The following is a 24,458-nucleotide window of genomic DNA, read 5'->3' as shown; positions in this document are numbered from 1 at the left end:
CACGTTGACAGCTCTATTTCTGGGAAGAAAGCATCCTATTAGACACTCCTGGGAGCTAAGCTTCAGCCTTATATATAGCCTGTCTTCCTGTAGAAACCCAAGGAAATAAGCATTTGTCTACACAGAACCACTTAATAAGAAGGACAGCACAGCTCTCTTCATCAACATCCAACTTCCAAATCATTTTGCATGATGGCATTCAACAATTTTCAGTATTAATGATTTTAAAAAGGTAGACCGCAAGAATCCTTCTAGCAACAACAAACTTATCTGTTTCCTAATCTAGATCATATAATCAATGACAAAGTCATAAAACAGCACTGGCCTAACACTGCTGTAAAAACTTCAAAAAAATCAATGTAAGTAAGCACTGTACTCCTCTCAAATACTTGTGTTCACTGGAAGTTTAGTTGAGTAAGTCAACCATTTTTTTATAGAATATTTTTCTACACTGCTCATTTGTGATTCATAAATTAAAAATAACACCTTCAAATAGAAATGCAAAATCCGCCAAAACAAACAAACAAACAAACCAGATAGTTTTCATCAGGGAAACGCAAATCAAAATCACACTGAGATACCGCTTCGCACCCATTAAGATGGCTGTTCTCCAAAAAACACAGAACACGACGATGACTGGTGAGGATGTGGAGGAACTGGAACCTTCGTGCACCCCCGCCCCGGAGGAAGGGAAAATAGAGCAGCCCCGGCGGAGGCAGAGCAGCAGTCCCTGAGACACTGAGTTACCACGTGGTCCTGCGATGCTGCTCCCAGGTGGAGAAAAGCAAGGGACGTGAACAAGGCATTTTTTCATGGCGGCATCACTCCCAACAGCCAAAAGGTAGAAACTCAAATGTCTACCACTGGGCGAACAGATAAACGGGATGTGGCTTGTGTACACAACTGAGTGGGATTCAGCCTACAGAAGGAATAAAACTCGAATACATATTACAATGTAGATGAGTCCCGAGGACGTGGTGCTAAGTGACATAAGCCTGGCACAAAAGCACAAAGTATTATCCCACTCCCATGAGGTACCCAGAACGGTCCCTGTCACCGACAGGAAGCGGAACGGTGGCTACCGGTGCGGGGCTGGGGCGCAGAGGAGAATTTGCTTCATGGATGTAGAGGGTCAGTCTGGGATAAAAGAAAAGCCCTGGAAATGGATGATGGCGATGGTTGCACAAGAATGCGAATGTACTGAATGCTACTGTACTATACACTCAAAAAGGTGTGAAAATGGCACATTTTATGTTATACATTTTATAACAAAAAATAAAAATTTTTAAAAATAATTTTATTATGCTGCCTCCACAAATATTACACTGAAGCAACCATGAGAAAGTAGTCCACTTCACAGTCAAAATCAAATTTTTAAAGTCTGAAGTTATACTTTTTAACAGCCAGGAAACGGTCTCCTATTTAATAATCTAGGGAGAAAAATGAAGTTCGAGAGTCTTTCCCATGAAAAAACCTACTACTTAAGTTTTCTTCCACCCTACATCTCAGCATGCTTCAATGCTATAAAATTATTTAAACCAAATTCAGAAACTATGTATAAAATTCGCAATTTTATCACTTTAGTAAAAATTTAATCTAACGCCTTTGTGAGTTTCAGAGGTCAGAATCAAGTTTAGGAGTCCCAACAGCAAATGGCTCTCTGTTCTGCTGTCTCCCCTTTCCACATGTCAAATATGCTTCCTTTACTCTCAGTAGGGGGAAGGGTGTCATAAAAGTTGAGAAGCACTGGTTTATGGAATCTTCCAGAGAGACGTTACACTCCCTTTCTCTATTAAGTTCAGATTCCAGGAAAACGCACTATAGAAGACATGCCAAAACTGGCATTTTACAAAGACTAGTTAAAGAGTCAGGAACAAGGGAAAAGTAGCGAATCTTTCTCTGCTTGGATTAAAAAATGAAATTTAAAAATCTAAGCCTATAAAATATATGCACAGGAACACACAAAAAAAACATGAGAATGTGTGTGCTCTCCCTCTCCCTTTCTGTAAGTCATCTGAGGAAAGCGTTTTCTGTGCTAAGGTGAGCCTTAAGAGCTCCTGGTTAGCACAAATCTACGTCAGGTAACACGGCAGGCTGGACAGTTCATTCATTCCAGAGGTTACTCCAATTTAACTTTTATAATGTATATCCGACACAATTACAGACTTGAGATTTCACCAGTGTGAGGAAAGCCTAAAATAGTCAGTTGCCTGGACAGTCCAAAAGAGACTCTTCTTGGGCGCCTGGGTGGCTCAGTGGGTTAAGCCTCTGCCTTCCGCTCAGGTCATGGTCTCAGGGTCCTGGGATCAAGCCCCGAGCCCCGCATTGGGCTCTCTGCTCAGCGGGGAGCCTGCTTCCCTTCCTCTCTCTCTGCCTGCCTCTCTGCCTACTGGTGATCTCTCTGTCAAATAAATAAAATCTTAAAAACAAAACTAAACAAGAGTCTTCTAACATATCATGGAGAATAAAGGTCACAGTGATCTCCTTTTATTTTAACAAAGGTCAAGCTGTAGATGGAGTTTATTTTAGCTCATCTAACAGTGTTCTGCATGCTTCCTCTTGTCCTTTGATGCAGACTAAATTTAAAAACACCAGGGCATTCTCTATTAAAAAATAAAGAAATTCAGAATTTTATAGCTTTTTTTTTTAAATGGACTAAATTCTTCAGAAGTTTTTTTTTACACTCATCAAGTGAGACTTGATGATGATTAGTATCTAACCACAAAATCTTATTAAGTTTCTGTGGTAAATTAAATAGAGCTAAAAATACTTTGATGGCCCTCCCACTGAAAGGTGGATCTAACCCCCCAGCCGGTGGGTCTCAGCTGGCTTTCCCAGACATGCCTGACCCACAGACTGTGAGGGAAGGAACATTCGGGACTGCCGGGGGCAAGTCCCCAGAAGCCCTGGGGCCTGAGCACCGTCCCCCCACCCCAGCCACCCCCTACATAGTGCACTTGCCCTGAGGAGGCTGCACTGGCGAGGGTGGGGGGAAGCTCTAGGTCCCAGCCACCATCTCCAGACACCCCGCAACCAAGACAAGCCTCCCTCACTCTTCATCGCCCGTCTACACCCCTGGCCCATGGAACTCTGGGAGATAATAATAAAATGGGTCTGGGTTAAGCCCAGACCAAGTCTGGGTATAACTTATTACACAGCTATAGGTTTGTTTGTTTTAAGATTTTATTTATTTGACAGAGAGAGACCACAAGCAGGCAGAGAGGCAGGGAGAGGGGGAAGCAGGCTCCCTGCTGAGCAGAGAGGCTGAGACGGGGCTCGATCCCAGGACCCTGAGACCATGACCTGAGCCGAGGGCAGAAGCTCAACCCATTGAGCCACCCAGGCGCCCCTACATAGTCATAGATTTTAAATTCTCTTCTCTCCATCACCAGGTCCCAACTAAAGCATGTTATTATTTAAGAAGGATTCATAGAAAGCCTTACTTTGAATGTGAGAAAACGATTAGTTACAAGAAACATGTCCTGAGATGTCCAATTCCGTGGAAGAAGAGGAAAGGCGCCAGGGAGAAGGGAAGAGTTCCTTGCCGCCTCTCCAAGAGGCTGCTGAGAAGGGCCAGGCATTTGCCTCATTTCTACTCAACCCACGGTAACACCTGGCGTCACCTTGCAGCAACTGAGGAGGGGCAACTGCTGTGCGGGAAGCGGCAGGAGCGGTAAGCGGCGCAGGAGAGCCCCGCTGCCAGCACCTGCCGCGCCACAGCTCAGGGGCTGGGGGACAGCACCATGCGAGTTTCTGCTGGGATCGGGGCTCACCTCGCTTGTAACTTCTGGTTTCTTCTGGCTAGAAGGTGTAGACGAATGTGGCAGAACGGACCATAAAGCAGGGGTCAATGCACCCTAGCCACTGAATGGAGGGGGAGGCCCGAAGTTCGTCGTACCCATGTGTCCTCTCTGCCACTGGAGCCCCCAGACCCGCCGTGGCCACTGCGACTGCAGCTCTGCAAGGTCTCCTCGATGTGACACGAAGTGGTGACCTGTGCAGAGCGCGACCGGATGGCAGCTGGGCGGGTGGAACGAGAAGGGAGGGAAGCAGAACTTTCTGCGGATTCTGGAGAGCCCCGGGAATGTATTACGAATTTTAAAACCATTCAAACTGTTGACGTGACTGTCTTGTCCAGCGAGCTGAACCAGGAGGATCTGCAGTTAGCAAGAATGCTGACAGGGAAGCCTACAGCGGAGCAGGAGGACCGCAGCTTCCATCCCAGAAAAATGTCGCTGGCCTTGAGGTTTTCCTTGCAAAACTCCCGTCACGGTTCTGCTTTCAGTGCCAACAGCACAGTCTCTAGTAGGCGCCTGCGGCTCACAGGTGGATGGGGGAGGACTATAAACTTAGACCACAAACTGCGAAAGTATGGAAGGCAGGGCTGGGGGAGGGGGACAGCCTCCCGTCCTAAACCGAAGCTGGGATCCCTCCACCACCCTCAGACCCAGCATCTGCATTTACCAACCAAGCTTCTGCTTCCCTACTACAGAAGGGAAGAGATCTCCTCTTGTTCCCTCAAACTAGGAGGCTAAACCAGGAACAGCAACATCCCCTGGGCTAGGACCCCCCAAACCTTTAAATCCCACTTTACCAGATGTTTCAGGGGAGGTGAACAGAACACACCCCGTTCACAATCCAGCAGCTCCAGCGAATTACACCTGCCAGCTGCCCTTGCCTTCTCTGGCCAATCCAGAGGAGATGAGGGAGGAGGCTCAAAGGGTCCTGGAAGGAAGCGAGACCGGGGCTCAGAAGTCTGACCGCCCGCGGCACTGCGGGCCCTCCAGCTCCGGCAGCAGAGCCCCAGCCTTCGGCGCCAGCGGGGAAACATTCCTGGAGCCATGCAGACATGCAAGCTTACTGTGTTTAAAATGGATCTTTGACAGTGACTAACGGATAGGTTGGTAAACAGGACAGTGCAGAGAAACGCTGTATGAGGACTTGCATTTAATGCCACCTGTTAGAACTGGCACTATCCCCAAACAAGCCCACCCAAGACCGCTCTCTTCATCAGGTAACCTCCCCTAAGCTTGATGGCCTCTCTCTCAAGTAGCTCCAAACACACACGACGCTGTTCGTGGTGGCTTCTAGGACCACCACCAAATCAGTCATGTGACACCCTCCCTTCATGAAAAATAACATGCTGGGGGAAAGTTAGGTTTCCTTAGATATTCCTAACAAGAACGTAAAAATCCCCCATTCTTAGTCTGCAGATGGCTCACTTCAGGGAGCAGTTTTTAACTTTCTGATCCTAAGCAGGATACTGGGTCAGCTGGGCATCTGACTCCTCCACTCCTCAAAAGAATCACAGATTGGAGATCAACACCAGGCAACTACAAACAACTACTTAAGGAAGAGGTTGGCCTACGATTTAGGAGTTCTTCATCCTATCAAAGCACCATCCACAGGTCTGCCCAACTTATGCATGCCCCCCACACAAAAAGCTTAACTTGGACTATAAATGGCCTGATTTTGGAATAATAACTAATAAATACAATTACTGACCATTCACCTATTGAAGATTCAGTTCAAATCTATACTGCTCCACGCTTTTACCTAAAGCAGTAACTCCCTTTATTATTTCCAGAACAGTTGTGCCTGTACTACAGAGCTGCAAAGACTGTTATAAAGTAGCCGAGAAGCATAATTCATACAAAGCAAAAAAATCACTTCCTGATGTACTTTGTCTTAAAGCAATTTATCATACTGGTATTTTTCAGAGCCATATCAAAAAAGCCTAAGCATAAGAAATTTTGAGTGAGCTTTTAGGATATACGCATTATTGACAAAAAAGAAAAAAGAAAAAAAAAGAAACATGAAGCCTAAGTCTTTGTGGAACTTAAAATTTAGGAGGAAGGTCAATTTTATAAGTTAAGACTATTTCAAAGTAAAGTTTAAAAAAAAAAAAAAACAGGAAAAAAGTCAGAGAAGTACCAAAATTACAGCAGAGAATACACACACTGCTGGCCTTCAGAGGCAGCAAAGAATCTTATGAGAAGACAGCCACAGGGACAATTCCAGCAGACATCACGCGGGCGCTCTGAATGGAAGATGGGATGGATGTGTGAACACAGTGGGAGACAGAGCTTTTAAGACCAAGACTTACTAGAGGCCAGGTTCCCTCAGTCAAAGCAAAGTATGTGATGCGATTCAACACTGCTTTAGGAAGACGTATCTGGCAGTGGTATCCAACAGGGAAGAGGTGGAAAGGCTAAAAACAGCAGAATCCGTGCTGAATCAAGTCCAGGAAGAAAACGGCACAGCCAGGACGAGGGGACGAGAGGGTTAAGGTTATCAAACCAATCAGAGTGACTAGGAGTTTAATGGTACCACGGAGAGAATTGGATTAGCCTGGAAGAGTTTGGGTTTTTTTTTTTTTCCTAAATCAATGATTCATGCCTTTCCTACACATCACACATAAAGGGACAGTGGATGTGGCAGAAAGACACACGACCAGTGCACCCACACAGATTTTCAATTTCACTGCAACCTGTTGGCAACCCACTCCTTTCCTGTCTGTCAAGGCCCTCTGTGACCCAACCCCTACCAGCCCTTCCTACTCTGGCATTTCTGTTCATCCACTGCAACCCGACTGTGCTAGTCCCTCTTCGGACACTGGACAGATCCACGGGTATGTACCTCTTACGCTTGTTTACTGGCATTTTCATACATGCGACCGGGGTCATCTTCCCGGCAGTTACAGGCAAGGAACACGGATGCTATCCCATTTCTGACTGAGCAGCCGGGAACTTGTAAAGACAAAACAACTTGCCAAAGCGACCTGTTTAAAACCTGTATGTGACCTCAAGTAAGTTAATTCTTGAAGAAGCATGAGACATTTTGAACGAGCCAAGACACTGAGAAAGGAATTAAAGGCCAAAGGTTCCCTGTGGCACAGGAAGGACAGGAGGGAAATGTCCTACCAAGGGCCCAGGAGTCTTGCCACGTGTAACAGCAACACGCAACGAGGCACTTCCCTTCTGGAGTGGCTGTTTACACAGGCGGCGAGAAGCAGGCTCTGCCACAAAGCCTTCTCTGTGAGGAAGGGGAGTGCTGCTCCACAGTCCTCAGTGATGAAAAAGTCAATAAATAAGCTCGGTTGGCTTCGAGGCTAGCGCATGTCATTTCTGCCTCTGTCTTTAATAAAAAAATTTTTTTTAAAACTTTAGCTTAATATTTCTCAAGAAAAGAAAAAAATAATAAGTTTTAAAATAGTCAATTTAGTAGCTTCTATTTTAAAAAGCATAAAATGTTCCTTTATTATGCATGGATTGCAGGCTGTGCTTTGAAGTAACTAAAAATTATGTAATCTAACAAAAAGGCAAAACAGCTTTAAATTATAGGATAGTTTCCTGACTAAATGAGAAAACTGGATAAAGATTTAAAGTAGATTATGGCTGCATGGGAGTTAATGATTATCCCAAATCAGAATATGTATGTTCCCCATTTCTATCCCTGAACTCACTATGGAGAAAATACATATTTTAATAATTTGTGACCCAGAGAAATGCTTCCTTTGGTTTTCTTTTATCTGTGGCATACCAGATCTTTACAATGTAAATATTAAAAATAAATGCCTCAGGGGTGCCTGGCTGGCTAACGGTCCAATAACTGATTTGGGTTCAGGTCATAATCTCAACTCAGGTCATGATCTCAGGGTCATGGGATTGAGCCTGGACTTGGATTCGGAGCTCAGCACAGAATATGCGAGAGATTCCCTCCCTCTCCCTCTGCTTCCCCCATGCTTTCTCAAATAGATAAATTTTAAAAAGTTAAAAATAACTGCCTCAAATAAATGCCTCAAACACTACCTTTACAATTACCCATCCTTCCTGAATGCCAATCAATTTAGAGGAATGGTAATAGAGAACAATACGGAGAATACTATGTAAATGGGAAGAAAAAAACGAAAGCCCATTCCTGAATACAACTGATAAAACAATGCAGAAGGCTCCATCTTAGTGGAAAAGTGCACTGCGCATCATTCTCAACAGAAGATTTGTACTCAAGACAGTATGTTATTTTACATGCTATCTCATTAATTCAATTACCACAACCTCAAAAGAAAGTTATTAATGCCATTTCACAGATAAGATTGAGGCTCAGGAACTTAAATAGCCTGGCTACTGTCACAGAGTGAATGGCAGAGCAGGAATGGAAGCCGAGTCTACTGCTAAACAGGCAATCACTCAAGGCCTCTGGTCACCTCTGCAGCATACTTCCTGTCCTCTCTCCCACAAAAAAAAAAATAAAAGGTAGTACAAACGGTACAAAAGTGTACAAAAGGTGTGTGTGTGTGTGTGTATAAATATGTATCATACTAGTTAACGTGCGGGAAAGCAGTTTCCTCCTCTCCCTTTCAACCACCCTCTCCTATTGTGGGTCAAGCTTTCCTTGAGTTCTTGCCTGAGTAAAATCTCTGTACAGAAAAACAGAAGTACTTGGAGAAGGATACCAGTAGCTCCCATTTGCTACTAAAATAATCACTAACTCTCATATTCTAAAAGCCTCTTCCAGGAAAACGGCCTTTATTAACTGAACTGCTCTTATATTTTACTGCAGCCAAACCAATCTAAAATTTCCCACAAAAGATACAGCTGGAGAGCGCCTGGGTGGCTCAGTGGGTTAAAACCTCTGCCTTCAGCTCAGGTCATGATCCCAGGATCGTGCCCTACATTGGGCTCTCTGCTCAGCAGGGAGCCTGCTTTCTCTCTCTCTCTCTCTCTCTCTCTCTCGGCCTGCTTCTCTGCCTACTTGTGACCTCTGTCAAATAAATAAAGTCTTAAAAAAAATAAAAAAAGATACGGCTGGTTCTGTCTCCCACTGGTAATTTGTGAGATGCTATTCCCATTCCTCTTATCAGCACCTTCCAAACAAGACTAAACTTTTACTTATAATTGCTAACATTTAGCGAAGATCATGTGCCAGACATTACTCTACAAGTACTCATTCATTTGATCCTAACAATCTCACATAAGCACTGTTATTATCCCCCCACCGTAGGAGGGAGGAAAGCCTTCTCCACGCCTATGGCTCCAGTGCTGCTATTCAGTTTAAAATCTCCCAGTGGTGGCCAACAATTAAATAAAGGTATTTCTCATCTGGGAGTTTAGTCATTCTTCTTGAAAAATCACTTTTAGAAAACATCTTTTTAGTGCCTGATGGCAGGAATCCCCTCTCGTTTTCAGTCATACTTGCAGTAGGATTAGTGTTGCCACATACACATTCAAGTTCTCTTACAGTAGGAGCATTTGTGTTAACACTCTTTTTTTTTTTCCAGGCCCCAACACTACCAGTGCATTTTCTGTCCTATCAGAATGACTTGCGATACTTACTCTGTCAAGTACCGTATTAATTAACCTAAGCTATAAGAAAGTAACAATTTTTTGAGTTCTCTTCATTGATTTTTGTAAGACACAGGACCACTTAATTTTTCTGAGTTCAGGTATGTTTTGTGAATTCAAACAACACTAAATACTATCTACCACACTAAATACTATCTGAAGTTTTCAGTTTCTGTTTTATTCAAGGTATTTGCCAAGCAACTATGTTTTGAGGAAGGATACTGAAAACACAATCTCCAGAGAAACACCACCACACAAACAATATTAACTACTAACCGGCTACTATGATAGTCTAAGCATTTTATGCTTTTTTTTTTCAGCCTTTGTGTTGCTAATGGAGGGTTAAGTCCCCAAAATTAGAACATCCATTTTCAGGAGCAGTTAGGAGAGTCTTTTAAGCATGCAAATATAGGAAGCTTGGCTCTTCTCTTTTCAATGAAACACCAACAAAACTACATCTTTTAAAATGCTTATGCGTGGGGCTCCTGGGTGGCTCAGTGGGTTAAAGCCTCTGCCTTTGGCTCAAGTCATGATCCCAGGATCCTGGGATGGAGCCCGCATAGGGCTCTCTACTCAGCAGGGAGCCTGCTTCCTCCTCTCTCTATGCCTGCTTCTCCGCCTACTTGTGATCTCTGTCAAACAAATTAAATCTTAAAAAAAAAAAAAAAAAAACTTATGCAGTTTTTTGTCACTATTGCTAACAGGCCATTTACAGTTTGGGTTCCTAATAAGGGACCCCTTTTAAAACCAATTTTTTTTCAGCTAGGCTATAGAGGCAATCTGTAACTTTATCAACACAACAAACTACATCAATCACACACATTTCCCAGGACACTGCTAACGTATACTGCATGCTGAATTTTATATAAGTGACTGGCAGTCCACAGGAGTTAAAGAAGATGAACTTTATGCACAAGTATCCTAAAAGCAATATTTAAGTTGTAATCTAATGTAACATTTTCCAAATCACATTTTTTAAAAAGCTCGAGAATATTACTTTTCAATGTAAAAATCTACTTGAATCTTCCTTTAGTTTTCGAAAATGACCCAATTTGTATATTCTAGCAGTAAGCTTGTGGACTTGTCCCCTCAACTATCAGTTATTATGGTAAACATGGTAGGTCACTAAACAGCTGCTGGGACTGGTCAACTTGAAAGCATATAATTAACATAAAGTTCGTGTTAAAACACAAGTTGCTTTTTTTTTTTTTAAGATTTACTTATTTATTTGTCAGAGAGAGAGAGAGAAACGTTACTAGTTTTTCACAGAAAACTTCAAAAGAGAAGCTGCTCCATATTAAGTATTGAATACGAGTCTTGAAAGCCAGAAACTCTAATAGGGGCTTTTATTCTAATGGAAAAATAAATCAGTTTCACTTTATGCGTCTAGTATGGACGAAAGTGTTGAAAAACAGAATGATTCCCAGCCGAAAGTTACACACACGTGTCCAGAAGGTTACTTCCGGGGCAATAAAAGTCGGCCCCACGAGCTCCCCCCTGCCATTCTCAGAGCGCACCATCCACGTGGTTCTCAGCTCTGCCCCGCGCAGGGGCCTATCGCCCGCAGAGACCGAAGGGAGCCCCGGGGAGGTGCGGCCCCGCCCCAGCCCGCCCTCCCAGGGGCGGAACCGGCGCGCCAGTCACGTGGACGGCGGCAGCCGCCATCTTGCTGGGAGGGGGAGGGGAGGAGCCCCGAGAGACGGGTCCCCAAACGCGTCGGCCTGTCCGCGGCGGCGCGTGACCGGGGGAAGGGGGGGGACCTCCGACGCGCCACCGCGCGTCCCCGCTAGGGACGTGCCAGACTCGGGCACCTCCCTGCAGACTCGGAGGTGGGCCCTGCCCCACCGGGAGCGTCCCAGCGGCGCAAGGCCGAGCATCAGCGGTCTGGGCTGCGGCGAATCGAGATGCAAATCCTTCCACCCCCATCAGCTGCCTTTGGAATGACAGCTTGGGAGCAACAAGATCGGCGGAAATGTCTTCAAGGCCAGAACTAGCCACAGCTGAGGACCTCAGAGTCCAGGCTAACAAGCAGAAAGTGCGGGGTCAGAACCATTTAATGAGACGTGAATGACTTGTTACGGTAACCTAAGCTACCCGAGGAAAAAGTTCATCACGCCACCAGTATCTAAAAATAGCCTTCAGCGTCACCTGTAGTACGCGTATCCCATATGATTTATTCTCCTACTTCAACGGATGGCCCCAGCACAGGGCACTGCCTGAGAAGTAACGATGTGCTGAAATTAATGGCAGGATGCCCAACCTCACTTTGCCCAGCACTCGCCGGTAGCCAGAAAAGGCCACACACTGCAGTCCTGATGAAAATCTCATTACTATAGTGTACACGCATATTTCTCTTTCTCTAGTCGCCTTCCGACCCTCTCATTACAAGCAAAATTTAATGGAGGAAAAAAAAAAAAAAGACTCCTAGCAGTTAAAATCAGAAACCGGTTATCGTTGAAATGATATGAATGGAATAAAACTGTTCCACTATGACATTTTCATATACCTGCAATCTAAGATCACCTTTACACTATATAATTAAAAAAAAAAAGATACAAGTATTCCTCCTGATTTCAGGCTCTCTTCTCCAAATATAAGTGGCTTATAGGACTTTTCTGCAATTATTTCAGTGACTAGGCTAAGAGTGGGAAAGGGCTTTTACCAACAGTATACACAGCTGCAAATTAGTAGTAAATAGACAATAGAAGACAAAATTTGAAGCTCACCAAAATACTGGATACTAGCATTACTACACTAGAGTCTGATACAATATGCCCTAAAATGTGAGTCACTTCACAGAAGCCTCGTTTTTAAAAGGAGGATCTCAGCCTAGATTATCCCTAAATCCCTTCCAGCCCCCAAATTCCTGGATTCAATAGTACTGAGCCCACAAGGCCGTTAGAGAAATACAATGCCCAGTTTTAGTTCTAGAGTATTGAATGACAGCAATACATAAGTTGAATTAACTTTCAAGAAAGGAAGCAGAAAAAAATCCCCCTTTCCAATACATCACTCCTGGAGATCACCTAAGTTGAAAAGTATGACAACCAAATTACTACCTTTTAAATGACTGTAAACCACGAAAATAAACCTATTGTACCTAATTTTTTATTCTAACTGAAACCTGCTCTCCTTTCCTCCATTAAATTATTACGATCAAGGACTTTATATTGGGCCTAGATTACTATTAAACTGCTTTCACGGCTCTATAAAATTTCCCCTTAATGTTTGAGACAAGTGACTCATCTGAATTCTCGTCTACACTATCGTGTTTAACAACTTTTAGAAAATAACATGTATGCGTACATTAAAGACCCAGCAAATATCCCCCGATTTAAATCTGTAGGCAAGACTCAAGTCCGACAGAAAATAAGTTATGCCAGAGGTAAAAGGTGTAAGCAGCCCGCTCTAGGAGAGGTTTCTTGACCCAGACAACCTGCGCTACGGCTCCTCTAGTTTTTGAGTCAATTCGCAGCTCTCCATATCAAGCTTTTTCTGGGAACACCAAGTTAGCAACAAGAGCCAAAAGCCCTACGACCCCTTTCAAAAAAAACTCAGGCATTCACTGAGCAAAAAGAGGCCCTTTGTGCTGAAAACAAGGGCAGCTCGCCGAGAGCGCACCTTTGGAAACACCTCAGCGAGGGGACAAGGCAGAGCTTCGAAACAGCAACCAGAGCGCCAGATGGCGAGAAAGAGAAGGCGCTGCCCGGGGCTAGACTGAGGCTAACACAGTCACCTCCAGCGCTTCGCCTTTCCAACCACCTGGGGCGGGAGATGCTCTAAGCCAAAAACGTCCTAAGACCCTTCCTCCAAGAGGGGGGCCAAGCTGAGAGCTCCATGTTTTCCGTGGCAACTCCGGCACGGAAGAGACTTCTAGAGCATTCTGTTATGGCGGGTGCCTGAGTGTGCATGGGTGGGGGTGGGGGGGTGGGGGTGGGAGAGTGGAACTGAACCGCCCAGCAGAACGAAAATTAGTATTACGGGGCCGGGAGCCGTGGGGTAGGGATTCCGAGCCACCTGCGCTGGGCCAGGCTCGGCCAGGCGGCGTCCGAAAGCCAGGCCGGGGAGGCCGCCGGGGCGGTGACCGCAGCGCGGGGGCCGGCAGGATCGCGCGCCTTACCTGGGCCCGGGGGCTGGCAAAGTTGCACGGCTCCACCTCCACCTCTGCGTCCTCGGGGCCCCCGCGGAGCGCAGTGCGGAGCCTCTCCAGGTGCTCCCTCAGGGTGACCCGCTGGTGGAAGGAGAACGCAGGGTGCAGCGAAGCCATGGTGAAGAGCAGCAGCAGTTCCTCCTGGGCCCTGAAGCCCAACCCGCCGCCGGGCCGGGGCTCGGCGCCGCTGCCTTCCGGGCCGGAACCGTCCTTCTCTGCGTCCTCCTCGCCTTCGCCGTCCTCCCCGCGCTCGCCGGGCTCGTCCTCCACGCCTCCCCGCGAACCCTCACCCCGAACCGCGCGCAGGCTCTTGAGCACCGAGTCCACCTGGGGCAGGAGGCGGTGCAGGCGGCCGGCGGCCTCACGGTTCTCCGAGCCCAGCAGCGCCAGGTAGACGATGAGGCGCGAGCGCACGGCCGGCTCTCGAAAATCGGCCAGCGGCCCCGGGTCCGAGAGGCCGTTGGCCTTGGCCTCTGAGTCGCGCAGGTAGTGGTAGTCCTTGCGTGCCAGGTCCTCCAGGCACGAGCCGAGGAAGCGCAGCTCCAGCGGGTTGCACAGGTCCAGCAGCCCGCACATGAACTCCAGACGCTGCGCCGAGCCCAGCACCAGCCCAAACCACTCGTACACTCGTTCCTGCTCGCGCAGCGCCGCCGCGGGCCCGCCGCCTCCGCCGCCGCCCGGCATGCCCGCCCCCGCCGCTGCTCCGCCAGCAACAGGCTGCCCTAGCCCCCGGGGCGGCGGCGGAGGCGGCGGCGGTGGTGGCGGCGGCGGCGGCGGGGGGCCCCGCGGCAGGCCCGCGGGCGGCGGCGGCGGGGGACGGCAGTCTCGGCGGCGACGCGGCGGCGCCTTTGCGCCCGGCCGTGCGTCTGCCTCGGGCTCCTCCGCCTCGGGCGGCGGCTCCACGGGGTGCGTCGGCTTCAGCGGCAGCTTCATCCTCAGCATCCTCGGCTAAGGCGGCGCACACATGCGAGCGGGGGCGGGCAGGCGGGCGGGGCCGGGAGGGGGGGCGGGGGCCGAGGCGGCGGCGCGGCCGTCAGGAGCGGGGCCCCTCCATGCCGCCGGGGGAGGGCCAGGGCCGGGGCCGGGGGCGGGTCTCGGCCGGCGAGGGGGGCGGTGGCCGGCCGGCGGGGTCGCCGGCGTCGTCTTCCCGGGCCGGAGGCGGGGCGTGCCCGCGGCGGCTCCTCCCCCTGGGCTCCGCGCCGGCTCTGGAAGCCCGAGTGCGGGTGGGAGCAAGCAAGCGAGTGTGTTCTCCTTCCTCCTCCCTCTCTCCCGTCGTCCGCACTGGGCTGGGGCGGCGGCGCCTGAGCGGTTCCCTCGCGAGCCGGTGTGGACCCAGCGGCTGGGAGAGGAGGAGGAGCGCCCGGGCCGGGCGGAGACGCTTGCGGGCTCCGCGCAGGTACCTCAGCCAATCAGTGGCCAGAGTCGACGGTTGCGTAGTTCTCCCCGCCCCCAGGGGTCGCCTCTCCGAGAAGCCACGCCCAACTGCTACCGTACCGGCTCCCTCTCTTTCAGCGGCTTCCGCGCGGTCCCAAGCGCAGGTCTTTGCCAGTTTAGGGTCGGACGCGGGTGGGACGGAGGGGCGGTGGCCAGGTGCGCCCGAGCGCGACGAAGGGCATGCGAGGCCCACGTGAGAGGACTGAGGGGGATTGTTTCACGTTTTCCCAGGGCCCTAGGCCGACTTTGGACTCCTGCCTCCCCTGCTCTGTCTCCTCGCGGGGGCCGCCGCCCCACCTCGGCCAGCGCCGCCGGGTTTCCTCCGAGGCCGCAGGGAGCGTGTCCCGGCAGCGGAGGTTGCTCTGAAGCGCGCGCGCCAAGCCCCAGACGAGCTCGCTCAGCCCTCCACTCGGGCAGTCGGCGGAGGCGGAATCCCCCGCACAACTTCACAAGGATCGGTGGCGTTGGCCCTCTAAGTTGCGGATCGGGGAGCTGGCTCGGGAGGCAGGGCTGTGGCTGTGGTTGGGGAGCCCGGACGCCTCGAGCCCGAGCGAGCGCCCACGCCGGGTGCTGGCTGCCCAGAGCGGAGGTGGGGACGCGCGGCCCCGGGGGCGCAGAGGCGACCCGACCCGAGGAACTTCCGCGGCCTCCGGGCCGAGGGGGGACGCGCCGATGTGGACGCCCCTGGCCTAACAGGGGCCTCTGGTCTGTAACGCTCTCGGGAAATTTTTTGCACGACAGTTTAGCGAAAGTTCCTCTCCGCCCCCACCCCTCAGCCTCCATCTTTTGGGGATCGTTTTATTTGCTAAATAACCTTATCGGTGCCTAACACTAACATTTTGGATCTTTGTGCCGGTGTGAATTCCCGGTGATTTCGAGGAACTTAATAAGCGACCACCTTGACAGGCTTTCAACATTTTTATTTTTTTTTTAGTTTTGTTACATATTTAAGGTTTAAGGGCCTTTAAAATGTTTCTCTCACATTGTAGGTTTTTTTTTTTTTAACATAGCCCCAATTTTTAATACCCATCTGGATTTTCTGAGGGTTAATTTTTTAAAAAGCTGGGTTTGATTTTAAATCCTTAATGTGTTTGTTTTGGGTTTGTTTTTTTTTTAAGATTTTATTTATTTATTTGACAGAGATCACAAGTAGGCAGAGAGGCAGGCAGAGAGAAAGAGGGAAGCCGACTTCTCGTTGAACAGAGAGCCCATGCGGGGCTCAATGCGGGGCTTGATCCCAGGACCCTGAGAGGGAGGCAGAGGCTTAACCCACTGAGCCACCCAGGCGCTCCATTAAATCATTAATGTTTTAAGTCCTATTCCAGCCCAGCTATATAGCAGGAGTATGTAAAAAATAAAAATAACATTGTAACTCTGAAATGTTGGGACGTCTATGGGAGAGCATACACTGAGCCCTTTATCTCACAACTTTATACCCTAAGAAGCTAATTTATAATTGAATAAAAGGCTGAACTGAAGCCCAAGTCAGTTTCAGCAATAAAACAGGGAAAGGGAATTATTTTCAACACATCTGAGACTGGCAAAGTATATGAAAGCCATTCTTCCATGAAATTTACCATTTCTTTGCATTCTTTGGCTGTAACGTAGAAATCGCTACAATCAGGAGAAACCTTCGTAAAGACTTTTATTAACAGTCCTTACTCCCTTTTGCTGTCCTCTTCAACTTCCCTGGAATCTTTTACCCTATCTCACTTAACCTCCCATGTTTCTCAAGCATGGGCTGAAATACTTCAGGCAACCAGTAATTCTATTAGCCCAGCTAGATCCTCCACAGGCTCCTACTGAGTCACCTGTCTAGATCCAGGTGTCTCATGTAGTAAGATAATACCTATTGGGAGGTGATTTTTATATGTGACCCAGGCAGAAGTTCTTTGGCAACAAGAAGCCATTTGGTAGGAGCTCTCAGCGATACCTGACCCATGAATTTTATATTAGAATTCAGATTTGTAAAATAAGATGATGACATTTGTCCTTCTATCTATAGCCAATATTAGAAAATGCAGTGATCAGAGCTTTTGCATATATTTGACATATATACAATGATTTAATGATTCTGCTTGTCTTCTGTCAGCTTGACAATTTGCTATTTATACCCCAGTGCATTGTTTCAGACCTCTCTCCATACTGCAACTCACTAGACCAACTCAACTTTTTTCCCACCCTTTAAAATTGAGAGAGAGGATACATTCATTGGGCAAGAGGGATGTACTACTACAGTGCCTTTCTGGGAGTCGCCCAGATGGATGTCCCGGGATACATTCCCTCTACATTTTTTAGCTGGCATTCTTCTGTAAAGAAGACCTTTTCCTGCACTCTTCTCCACACTTTCTCTTTGAACATTCTTATGGACTTGGATTCTTTTTTTAGTCACTGTGTACCATGCTATTCTTTTTGATACTCAAATTCTGCTAGGTGTAGGTATGTTTAGTTGGGAAAAACTACCCAGATGATTCTAATAAGACACCCTAGGAAGGTATTCCTCCCACCAAGCCTACCTATTGAGAAGAGGTAGGCTTCTCAATCTGCTCTAGATTCTCTGGTATTTTACATACCATGCCCAACACTAATGTATGGCACCTTTCCTGGGAGACTAGTGTTTGGTTGAATTCAGAGTCTCCCTGGAACTGTGGTTTCATTTGTCAGAGAGATTCTTAGGGACTTAGATGGACCAGATGGCCCAAGTTCTCTCACTTGTACATTGAAATGTGGAGAAGCCGTGGAATCCACAAATCTTTGAAGCCTGTCCAGAAATAAGCCTGATTCTAAAGTGGGTTGATTTGGAAAATCCTCAGGCTACTGACTCCTGTTAGAAATTCAGGAACTAGGGGCACCTTAGTGGCAAGGTCAGTTGAGCATCTGACTTGGTTTCAGATCAGGTTCTGATCTCAGGGTTGTGAGATCAATCCCTGAGCTGGGCTCCATTTGGAGTCTGCTTGGGATTCTCTCTTTCTCTGCTTCTGCCCCTCCCCATCTCTCTCTCTCCCCCTTCTCTCTCAAATAAATAAATCTTTAAAATAAAAATTTCAGGAGCTTGATGACATTAGATACTTGCCTGGGTCTGTGGGATGTCTACAAATAGACCTTGTGCCCAACTGTTCAGAAAGGTAAAGGCTGTCTCCCCAGAAAAGACAACACTGCTTCCTAGGGACTGATGGAGAGGTAGAGCTGAAATGTCAGAAGTTTGGCTTGCTAGATAGAAAATCACTATTCCAGTAGTGTTCTCTGGAATGGAATTTGCTGAATTCATATACTGCTTTAAATATGGTTACATCAAAGTACTGGTGAGCTGTTAGTTGTCAACCCAGGTCAAACCCACTATCTCTTATATTTTTGCTCATAAAAGAAGCCCATTTTTTTTTTCCCAAGCATCCAGCCTTCTCACAAAGATCCCATATCATTTGAGGGGCACCTTTGCCAGCTCCATAGATAGATCTTGAGCAGTAACCCAATCAGGATAGCCCAGATTTCTTGCCAGTTGGTTCAGAAATCTGGAGCTATTGGGATACGTCAAAAGGACACCCAAGCCAATAAACTCTGGCACACAGAGAGGCTCCTACTCAGCAAATCTAGCAGAATTTGAGTATCAAAAAGAATAGCATGGTACCCAGTGACTAAAAAAAGAATCCAAGTCCATAAGAATGTTCAAAGAGAAAGTGTGGAGAAGAGTGCAGGGAAAGCTCTTCTTTACAGAAGAATGCCAGCTAAAAAATGTAGGAGGAATGTATGATGAGGAAACTACCATTTTGCAACCACCAATGTAATAATCGATTTACACATTTTCACCATTGGGTACAAAGTTGCTAGGAAGCAGAACATTCATGTGTTCTCGACACCTCAGTTAAAAGGCTTCAGAAAGCTACTTTTTCATCCCTAAATCTGATGGACACCACCTTAACTACGTGGTCACAATAAGCATTACTGATAATGGGATAATCTAATACCATATTCTTCCTCCTGTTGTGGATGCCATTGGAAGAACATACTACTTGTAAAAATCTTGCCAAAATGTTTACGCTGAATGTAATCATGGTGAAATAAAACAAATCATACAAGACAACTGGCCTGAATCTTAAAAAATATCAATGTCATGAAAGCAAAGATAGGCAGGGGACTACATTGTCCTAAAGTAAAGAAAACTAAAGAGGAGCACCTGGGTGGCTCAGTGGGTTAAGCCTCTACCTTCAGCTCAGGTCATGATTTCAGGGTCCTGGGATTGAGCCCAAGCATCAGGCTCTCTGCTCAGCAGGGAACCTGCTTCCCTCCTCTCTCTCTGCCTGCCTCTCTGCCTGCCTGTGATCTCCCTGTCAAATAAATAAAATACTAAAAAAAAAAAAAAAGAAAAGAAAAGAAAACTAAAGAGGCACGATGACTAAATGACCAAAGAGGCATGCCAAGGGGCATGATGACCAAATCAATGATCAGTGATTGGACCGTGGGCTTAAAGGCTTAAAACAAAACAAAAAAACCTTCAGGGCACCTGGGTGGCACAGCTGGAGGAGCATAGGACTCTTGGTTTCAGGTCAGGTGGGGATCTCAGGGCCATGAGATTGAGCCCTGCGTGGAGCCTGTCATCGGGATTCTGTTTCCCTCTCTATCCACCCCTCCTGCTCGTGCTCTCTCGCTCAGTCGCTCACTCTTTAAAATAAATATTTTTTAAAAAACTCTAAAAGACATTTTGGGGATTATTATGTAAGTTTGAATAGGGACTTAAAAAAAAAAAGATTTTATATTAGAGAGCCGGTGAGTGGGGGGAGGGGCAGAGAGGGAATCGCAGACTCCATGCTGAGCAAGGAGCCGGATGCGGAACTCCAGCAGAGCTCAATCCCAGGACCCCGGAGATCACTGCCCAAGTCGAGATCAAAAGTTGGACGCTTAGCCTGCTGAGCCACCCAGGAGTCCCTTAAATACGGACTTCTTGTTAGGCATCATTGCTTTATCAATGCTAACTTTCTTGGGTGACATAATGACTTTGTGGTTATATAGAAAAATGTCCTTGTTTTCAGTTGGTATCTGCTGTAGCATTGAAGGTTTAAATGTCATGGTATCCACAACTTATTTATTTAAAAATTAGAGAGAAATCAAGTGTGGCAAAACATTGACAATAGGCAAATCTAGGTGAAGGGTATATGGGTGAACACTGAACCATTTCCCCTTTCTGTAGGTGTGATTTTCTTTTCAAAATAAAGTGAGAAAGTGGAGATTACAAATACAGATCTACAGGATGAGTAAAAGGCACAAAGTATATATATTAAATTTATGAATGTCGCTTATCCCATTTCAAATTAACTGGTTTTATAAATGGGACAAAACATTAATCAAAGTCCTCTTTAAAACTATAAACAAAATGGAATAGTAAGATTCGTGAAAGGAACAGGGAAGCCTAATGGAGAATTCATTTTCTAAATTTGTTACCTCCGTATATTGACCTCCCCGAAAATTAAAGAGTGAAGCTGGTCAAGATCAACCTGTAAAGGCTTGCAGAATCGAAGTGTCCCAAGAGTCAATTTGGCAACACGTTCCAAAGCAAGAATGTGGGATCTAGCCAAATGCAAGCAAGGTCATCCTCAGGCAGAAGCATTTCTAAAGAAGGGTGCAAAATAATCTGCTGGAACCAAAATAGAGAAATCTTGGTTAAGTACCAGGAGGATGGTGTTCCATGGGGAGCATGTTATAATTAAATTACCTTCATTTTTCTTATCTGCCTTCTACCAAAAGCAATTTAAGGAGATTTCTTGTAATCTAACTAGGGAAAATGGAGAGTCAATGCATTTGTTCAGGTTAATGTGGGACTTCCCCGTGTCAACCATCATTGCATCTGATGGATAGGACTTTGCTGTCCCCAGAACGACACACTTTGGCAGAAGACTGAGCTCTTTAGGCTTTTCCCTCACTCCCATGGAAAGTCTTTAAGACCATGCAGTTTTCACCCTAGGATTCTGATTCGGAACCTAATAACCTTTGAATTAGCAATTCAGTTTCCTATTGACTTAATGCTGGAAGGATACCCCTAGAGAATGGAGATATATAATCTTCTCCCAAGAAATAAATACACTGACATTCTGCTTACTGATTCTTTGTAGGTTTAGTTAGAGGGGGTCGCTCCCCTGAATCTTGTCAATTCTGAGTGAACAAGATCACTTTCTTGGATCCTGGCTTACATATACTACCTTGAGCAGCCCACTGTTCTTGTCTGAGATAATTTTAACTTCTACACATTTAGGTCCAAATAATACAATTTAAAGATTTTCTCTTGGCAAAAAAAAAACTATTTGAAACAATTTCTTAAAACTCTAAAATTTAAAAAATGTTCCTTAGCAGCTTTAGAGGACAGATTACAAATTTTTATGTTAAAAGGAAAATACTAAATGTTAAAGACTAATACTTAAATCCTGTAAACAAATTTGTTTAGAATATATATGTATTATATATATATAAATAAGTGGTGAATTATTTTAGTTCATTAAAAAAACTATTCAATTAAAAACTACCAATTTCCGATGTAGAAAAATACTTGTTTTATTTTTCACTTTTTCAGCTGATTTTGATGGAACTATGTGGATACAAGTGAAGCAAATATAACCTAAATTAAACATTCCTCTTGCCACCCTGATCCCAGAGCACATCTACACATCAGAACACTGGTGCTGTAGACTAACTATAGTTGAAATATTAAAAGAAATATTTATTTTGCTTTTAAACATCAAGTCAGAATTTATTTTTCTTGCATTCAATATTTGTACTTAAAATGTTCAATCAACATTTACACCTTTAAGGTTTTTTTTTTTTTAAAGATTTTATTTATTTATTTGACAGAGAGAGATCACAAGTAGGCAGAGAGGCAGGCAGAGAGAGAGAGAGGAGGAAGCAGGCTCCCTGCCGAGCAGAGAGCCCAATGCGGGACTCGATCCCAGGACCCTGAGATCATGACCTGAACCGAAGGCAGCGGCTTAACCCACTGAGCCACCCAGGCGCCCTACAACTTTAAGGTTTTAAAGGTTTTTCTTCATTCTTAAATATTGTGCTATTAAAAAAGGCATGAGAGGGCACTTGGGTGGCTCAATGGATTAAGCCTCAGAGTTCTGATTTCGACTCAGGTCATGATCTTAGGGTCCTGAGACCCTAAGGCTCTGGGCTGGGCATGGAGCTTGCTTAAGAATCTCTCTCTGCTACCTGCTGTGCCCCGATCCACTCACCCAAATTCACTTTCTCCCTCAAAAAAAATAAATAAATAAATAAATAAATAAATAAATAAATAAATATTATTTATTTATTGTTTGTTTGTTTGAGACAGAGAGGCTGAGAGCAGAGCAGGGCAGAGGGAGAGGGACAAGCAGACTCCCTGCCAAGCTGGGAGGGGGGCTGGATTCCAGGACCCTGAGGTCATGACCAAAGCCAAAGGCAGACACTGAACCTACTGAGCCACCCAGGCACCGGGAGAATAGTTTTATTTCACAGAAATGCACGCTAACTCCAGACCTTAAGATTTTATGTACATAGATCTACTGTTTTTCAGACTGAACTGTGCTCGTGTGAGGTTGGCAAACTCGCGGCGAAAGTCACGGTTGCTGTTGAAATCCGGAGGGCGGGCAGAACCATGTCACTTGGATCGGGAGGCTTCGCCCGCTGACGTCAGAAGGGCTGGGGATGACAGAAGGACTTCGGCTAAACTGTCCTTTCCCGACTTCCAGCCTCCGAGGAGCCTTGGGCTTCGGACGGTCAGCCACACGAGGAGATGACTGCCCGGGGCCGAAGGAAGACTCCCACGCACCCCCCACCCCGTCCCCTTCTCAAACCCGTCCCCCTTTCTCCTCCCACGCCTCCGCCTCTGACCCCAAGGTCTCCGCGTCCAACGCCCCATGGCCAGGAGGAAGGCCCTTCCGTGGATTCACCGTCGCTTCTGCTCCCACCTGGGAAGGCTCTGGCGAGCGCGGCAGCACAGCTCACCTCCCTGCACGTCCTGCCCGTGAACTCAACGGAGGGCCCGAAGAGCTGACGTCCCCTAGCGGCCGGAGGACCCAATCGCGCGGAGTGGCCCTGGTTCCCTCCAGCTCCACGTCTTCGGGACTGGCCGGTGTAGGCCCGACTCCGGCGACGCGAAGCCGGCAGAGCAGAGAGACAGCGGGAGAGAAGGATCCTTTCGCCGCAGCCAAGTCCAAGTCTTTCTGAACCGCGACAGTGATGAAGACTGGTTACCGGGTATTGAGCTGCGTCCTGTCGAACCGATCACTTTAGGCACAGTTTCTCTTAATCTTCATAACATTCTTCAGATAAATGCCATTTTGTAGATGATGTTATAAACTGGGACTCAGAAGCTGAGCCATTTCCCAAGGTTTCATGCCAGAATATGGCGGAGGCCTGATTCCAACCCTGCTTGGCCACCCAAAACTGCCTTTCCAACCACTGTACCAGCTAGAGAATGGGGAAGACTTTCAATTCCAGGAGCGAAAGGATTTAAAGTAACATTTACCACTAGTTTCCTCACTATAAAAGCCACAGGTGTTCGCTATTAAAAATCTGAGTAATAAAAAACCTTGATTAATGTTAAGAATTTGAACTTAGCCATCATTCCACTCCCTACAGGTAGCTACTATACATTCCATTTCCAGTATTTTTCTGTGATTGAACGCGTGTGAGCACGCACGTATGTATGTGAGTATATTTGTGCAGAGTATATATGTATTATAAACTAGTTTGGGGGGTGCTACATTTTTATCTTAAGACTATACTGTAGATTTCCCAATTTGGGGGTTGTTCATTGCTAGTATATAGAAATATAATTCATTTTTGTATGTTGATCTTGTATTCCACACTTTGCAGATTTACTCATTTTAGTAGTGTATGTGCATGTCTTGTGTGTGTGCGGGCACGTGCTTTAAGATTTTCTGTACAGAATCATAAGTCTGTGAATAAAGACAAGTTTCGCATTTTCCTTTCTGCTAGTGTGCCTTCTTAAATTCTCAATTTGCCCTGGCTAGAATTTCTAGTGCAATGTTGAAGAGGTAAGAGTGAAAGTCCCTACCTTATTCTCAATCTAGTGGGGGGAAAAAATTCAGTCTTTCACTATTGAGTATGATGTTCGCTACATCTTTTTCATAAGTGCCCTTTATTAGATTATGGAAGTTCCTTTCAATTCCTAGTATGCTGAGGGTTTTTATCCTATATAGGCATTGGATTTTGTCTCACGCTTTTTCTGGGTCTTGGAGGTGATCATGTGCTTTTTGTACTTTACATGGTGTATTATATTAAATGATATTTAGATACTGAACCAATCTTGCATGCCTAGGGTAAATCCCACTTGGTCGTAATGTATCATTTTTGTTATATGTTGCTGATTTCAGCTCTCTCGCTGGACGCCTCTCATCATCTAGGCTGTCTGAGTAGAGCTAAGTCACTGGGAGCTGGGAAAAGGGGTGGAGGGAACAGCCCCAGGCTAGAGCGCCACAGACTTCCACTGATCTTACTGAAATGAAGTTCAACAGTTGATCGCAACCAAATTCTTCTCAATTTGT

General features: G+C 46.4%; 2 protein-coding genes across 4 annotated transcripts in view; one reads left to right on the top strand and one right to left on the bottom strand.

Annotated features, from left to right (window-relative positions):
- The window catches only part of ZCCHC2 (zinc finger CCHC-type containing 2), a 60,997-nt gene extending 46,500 nt beyond the window's left edge, over positions 1 to 14,497 (bottom strand). For all 3 annotated transcript variants that reach the window (XR_009406019.1, XM_059409786.1, XM_059409785.1), the window contains exon 1: positions 13,465 to 14,497. Coding sequence is in view for 2 of the 3 variants with exons in the window: in XM_059409786.1 (XP_059265769.1) it covers positions 13,465 to 14,436 (972 nt within the window). In the remaining variant the exon portion in view is untranslated. The remainder of the gene's footprint in view (positions 1 to 13,464) is intronic.
- Positions 14,498 to 14,507: 10 nt separating this feature from the next.
- LOC132023667 (uncharacterized) lies at positions 14,508 to 15,869 on the top strand. The gene is made up of 2 exons (XM_059409788.1): positions 14,508 to 15,032; positions 15,160 to 15,869. The coding sequence occupies exons 1-2, from the start codon at positions 14,547 to 14,549 to the stop codon at positions 15,292 to 15,294; spliced, it is 621 nt and encodes a 206-aa protein (XP_059265771.1). The 5' UTR covers positions 14,508 to 14,546; the 3' UTR covers positions 15,295 to 15,869.
- The last annotated feature ends 8,589 nt before the right edge of the window (positions 15,870 to 24,458 follow it).

This window comes from Mustela nigripes, chromosome 8 (assembly GCF_022355385.1).
Source record: "Mustela nigripes isolate SB6536 chromosome 8, MUSNIG.SB6536, whole genome shotgun sequence".
Taxonomy (NCBI): domain Eukaryota; kingdom Metazoa; phylum Chordata; class Mammalia; order Carnivora; family Mustelidae; genus Mustela; species Mustela nigripes.
This window is presented reverse-complemented; position numbering and strand designations above follow the sequence as displayed.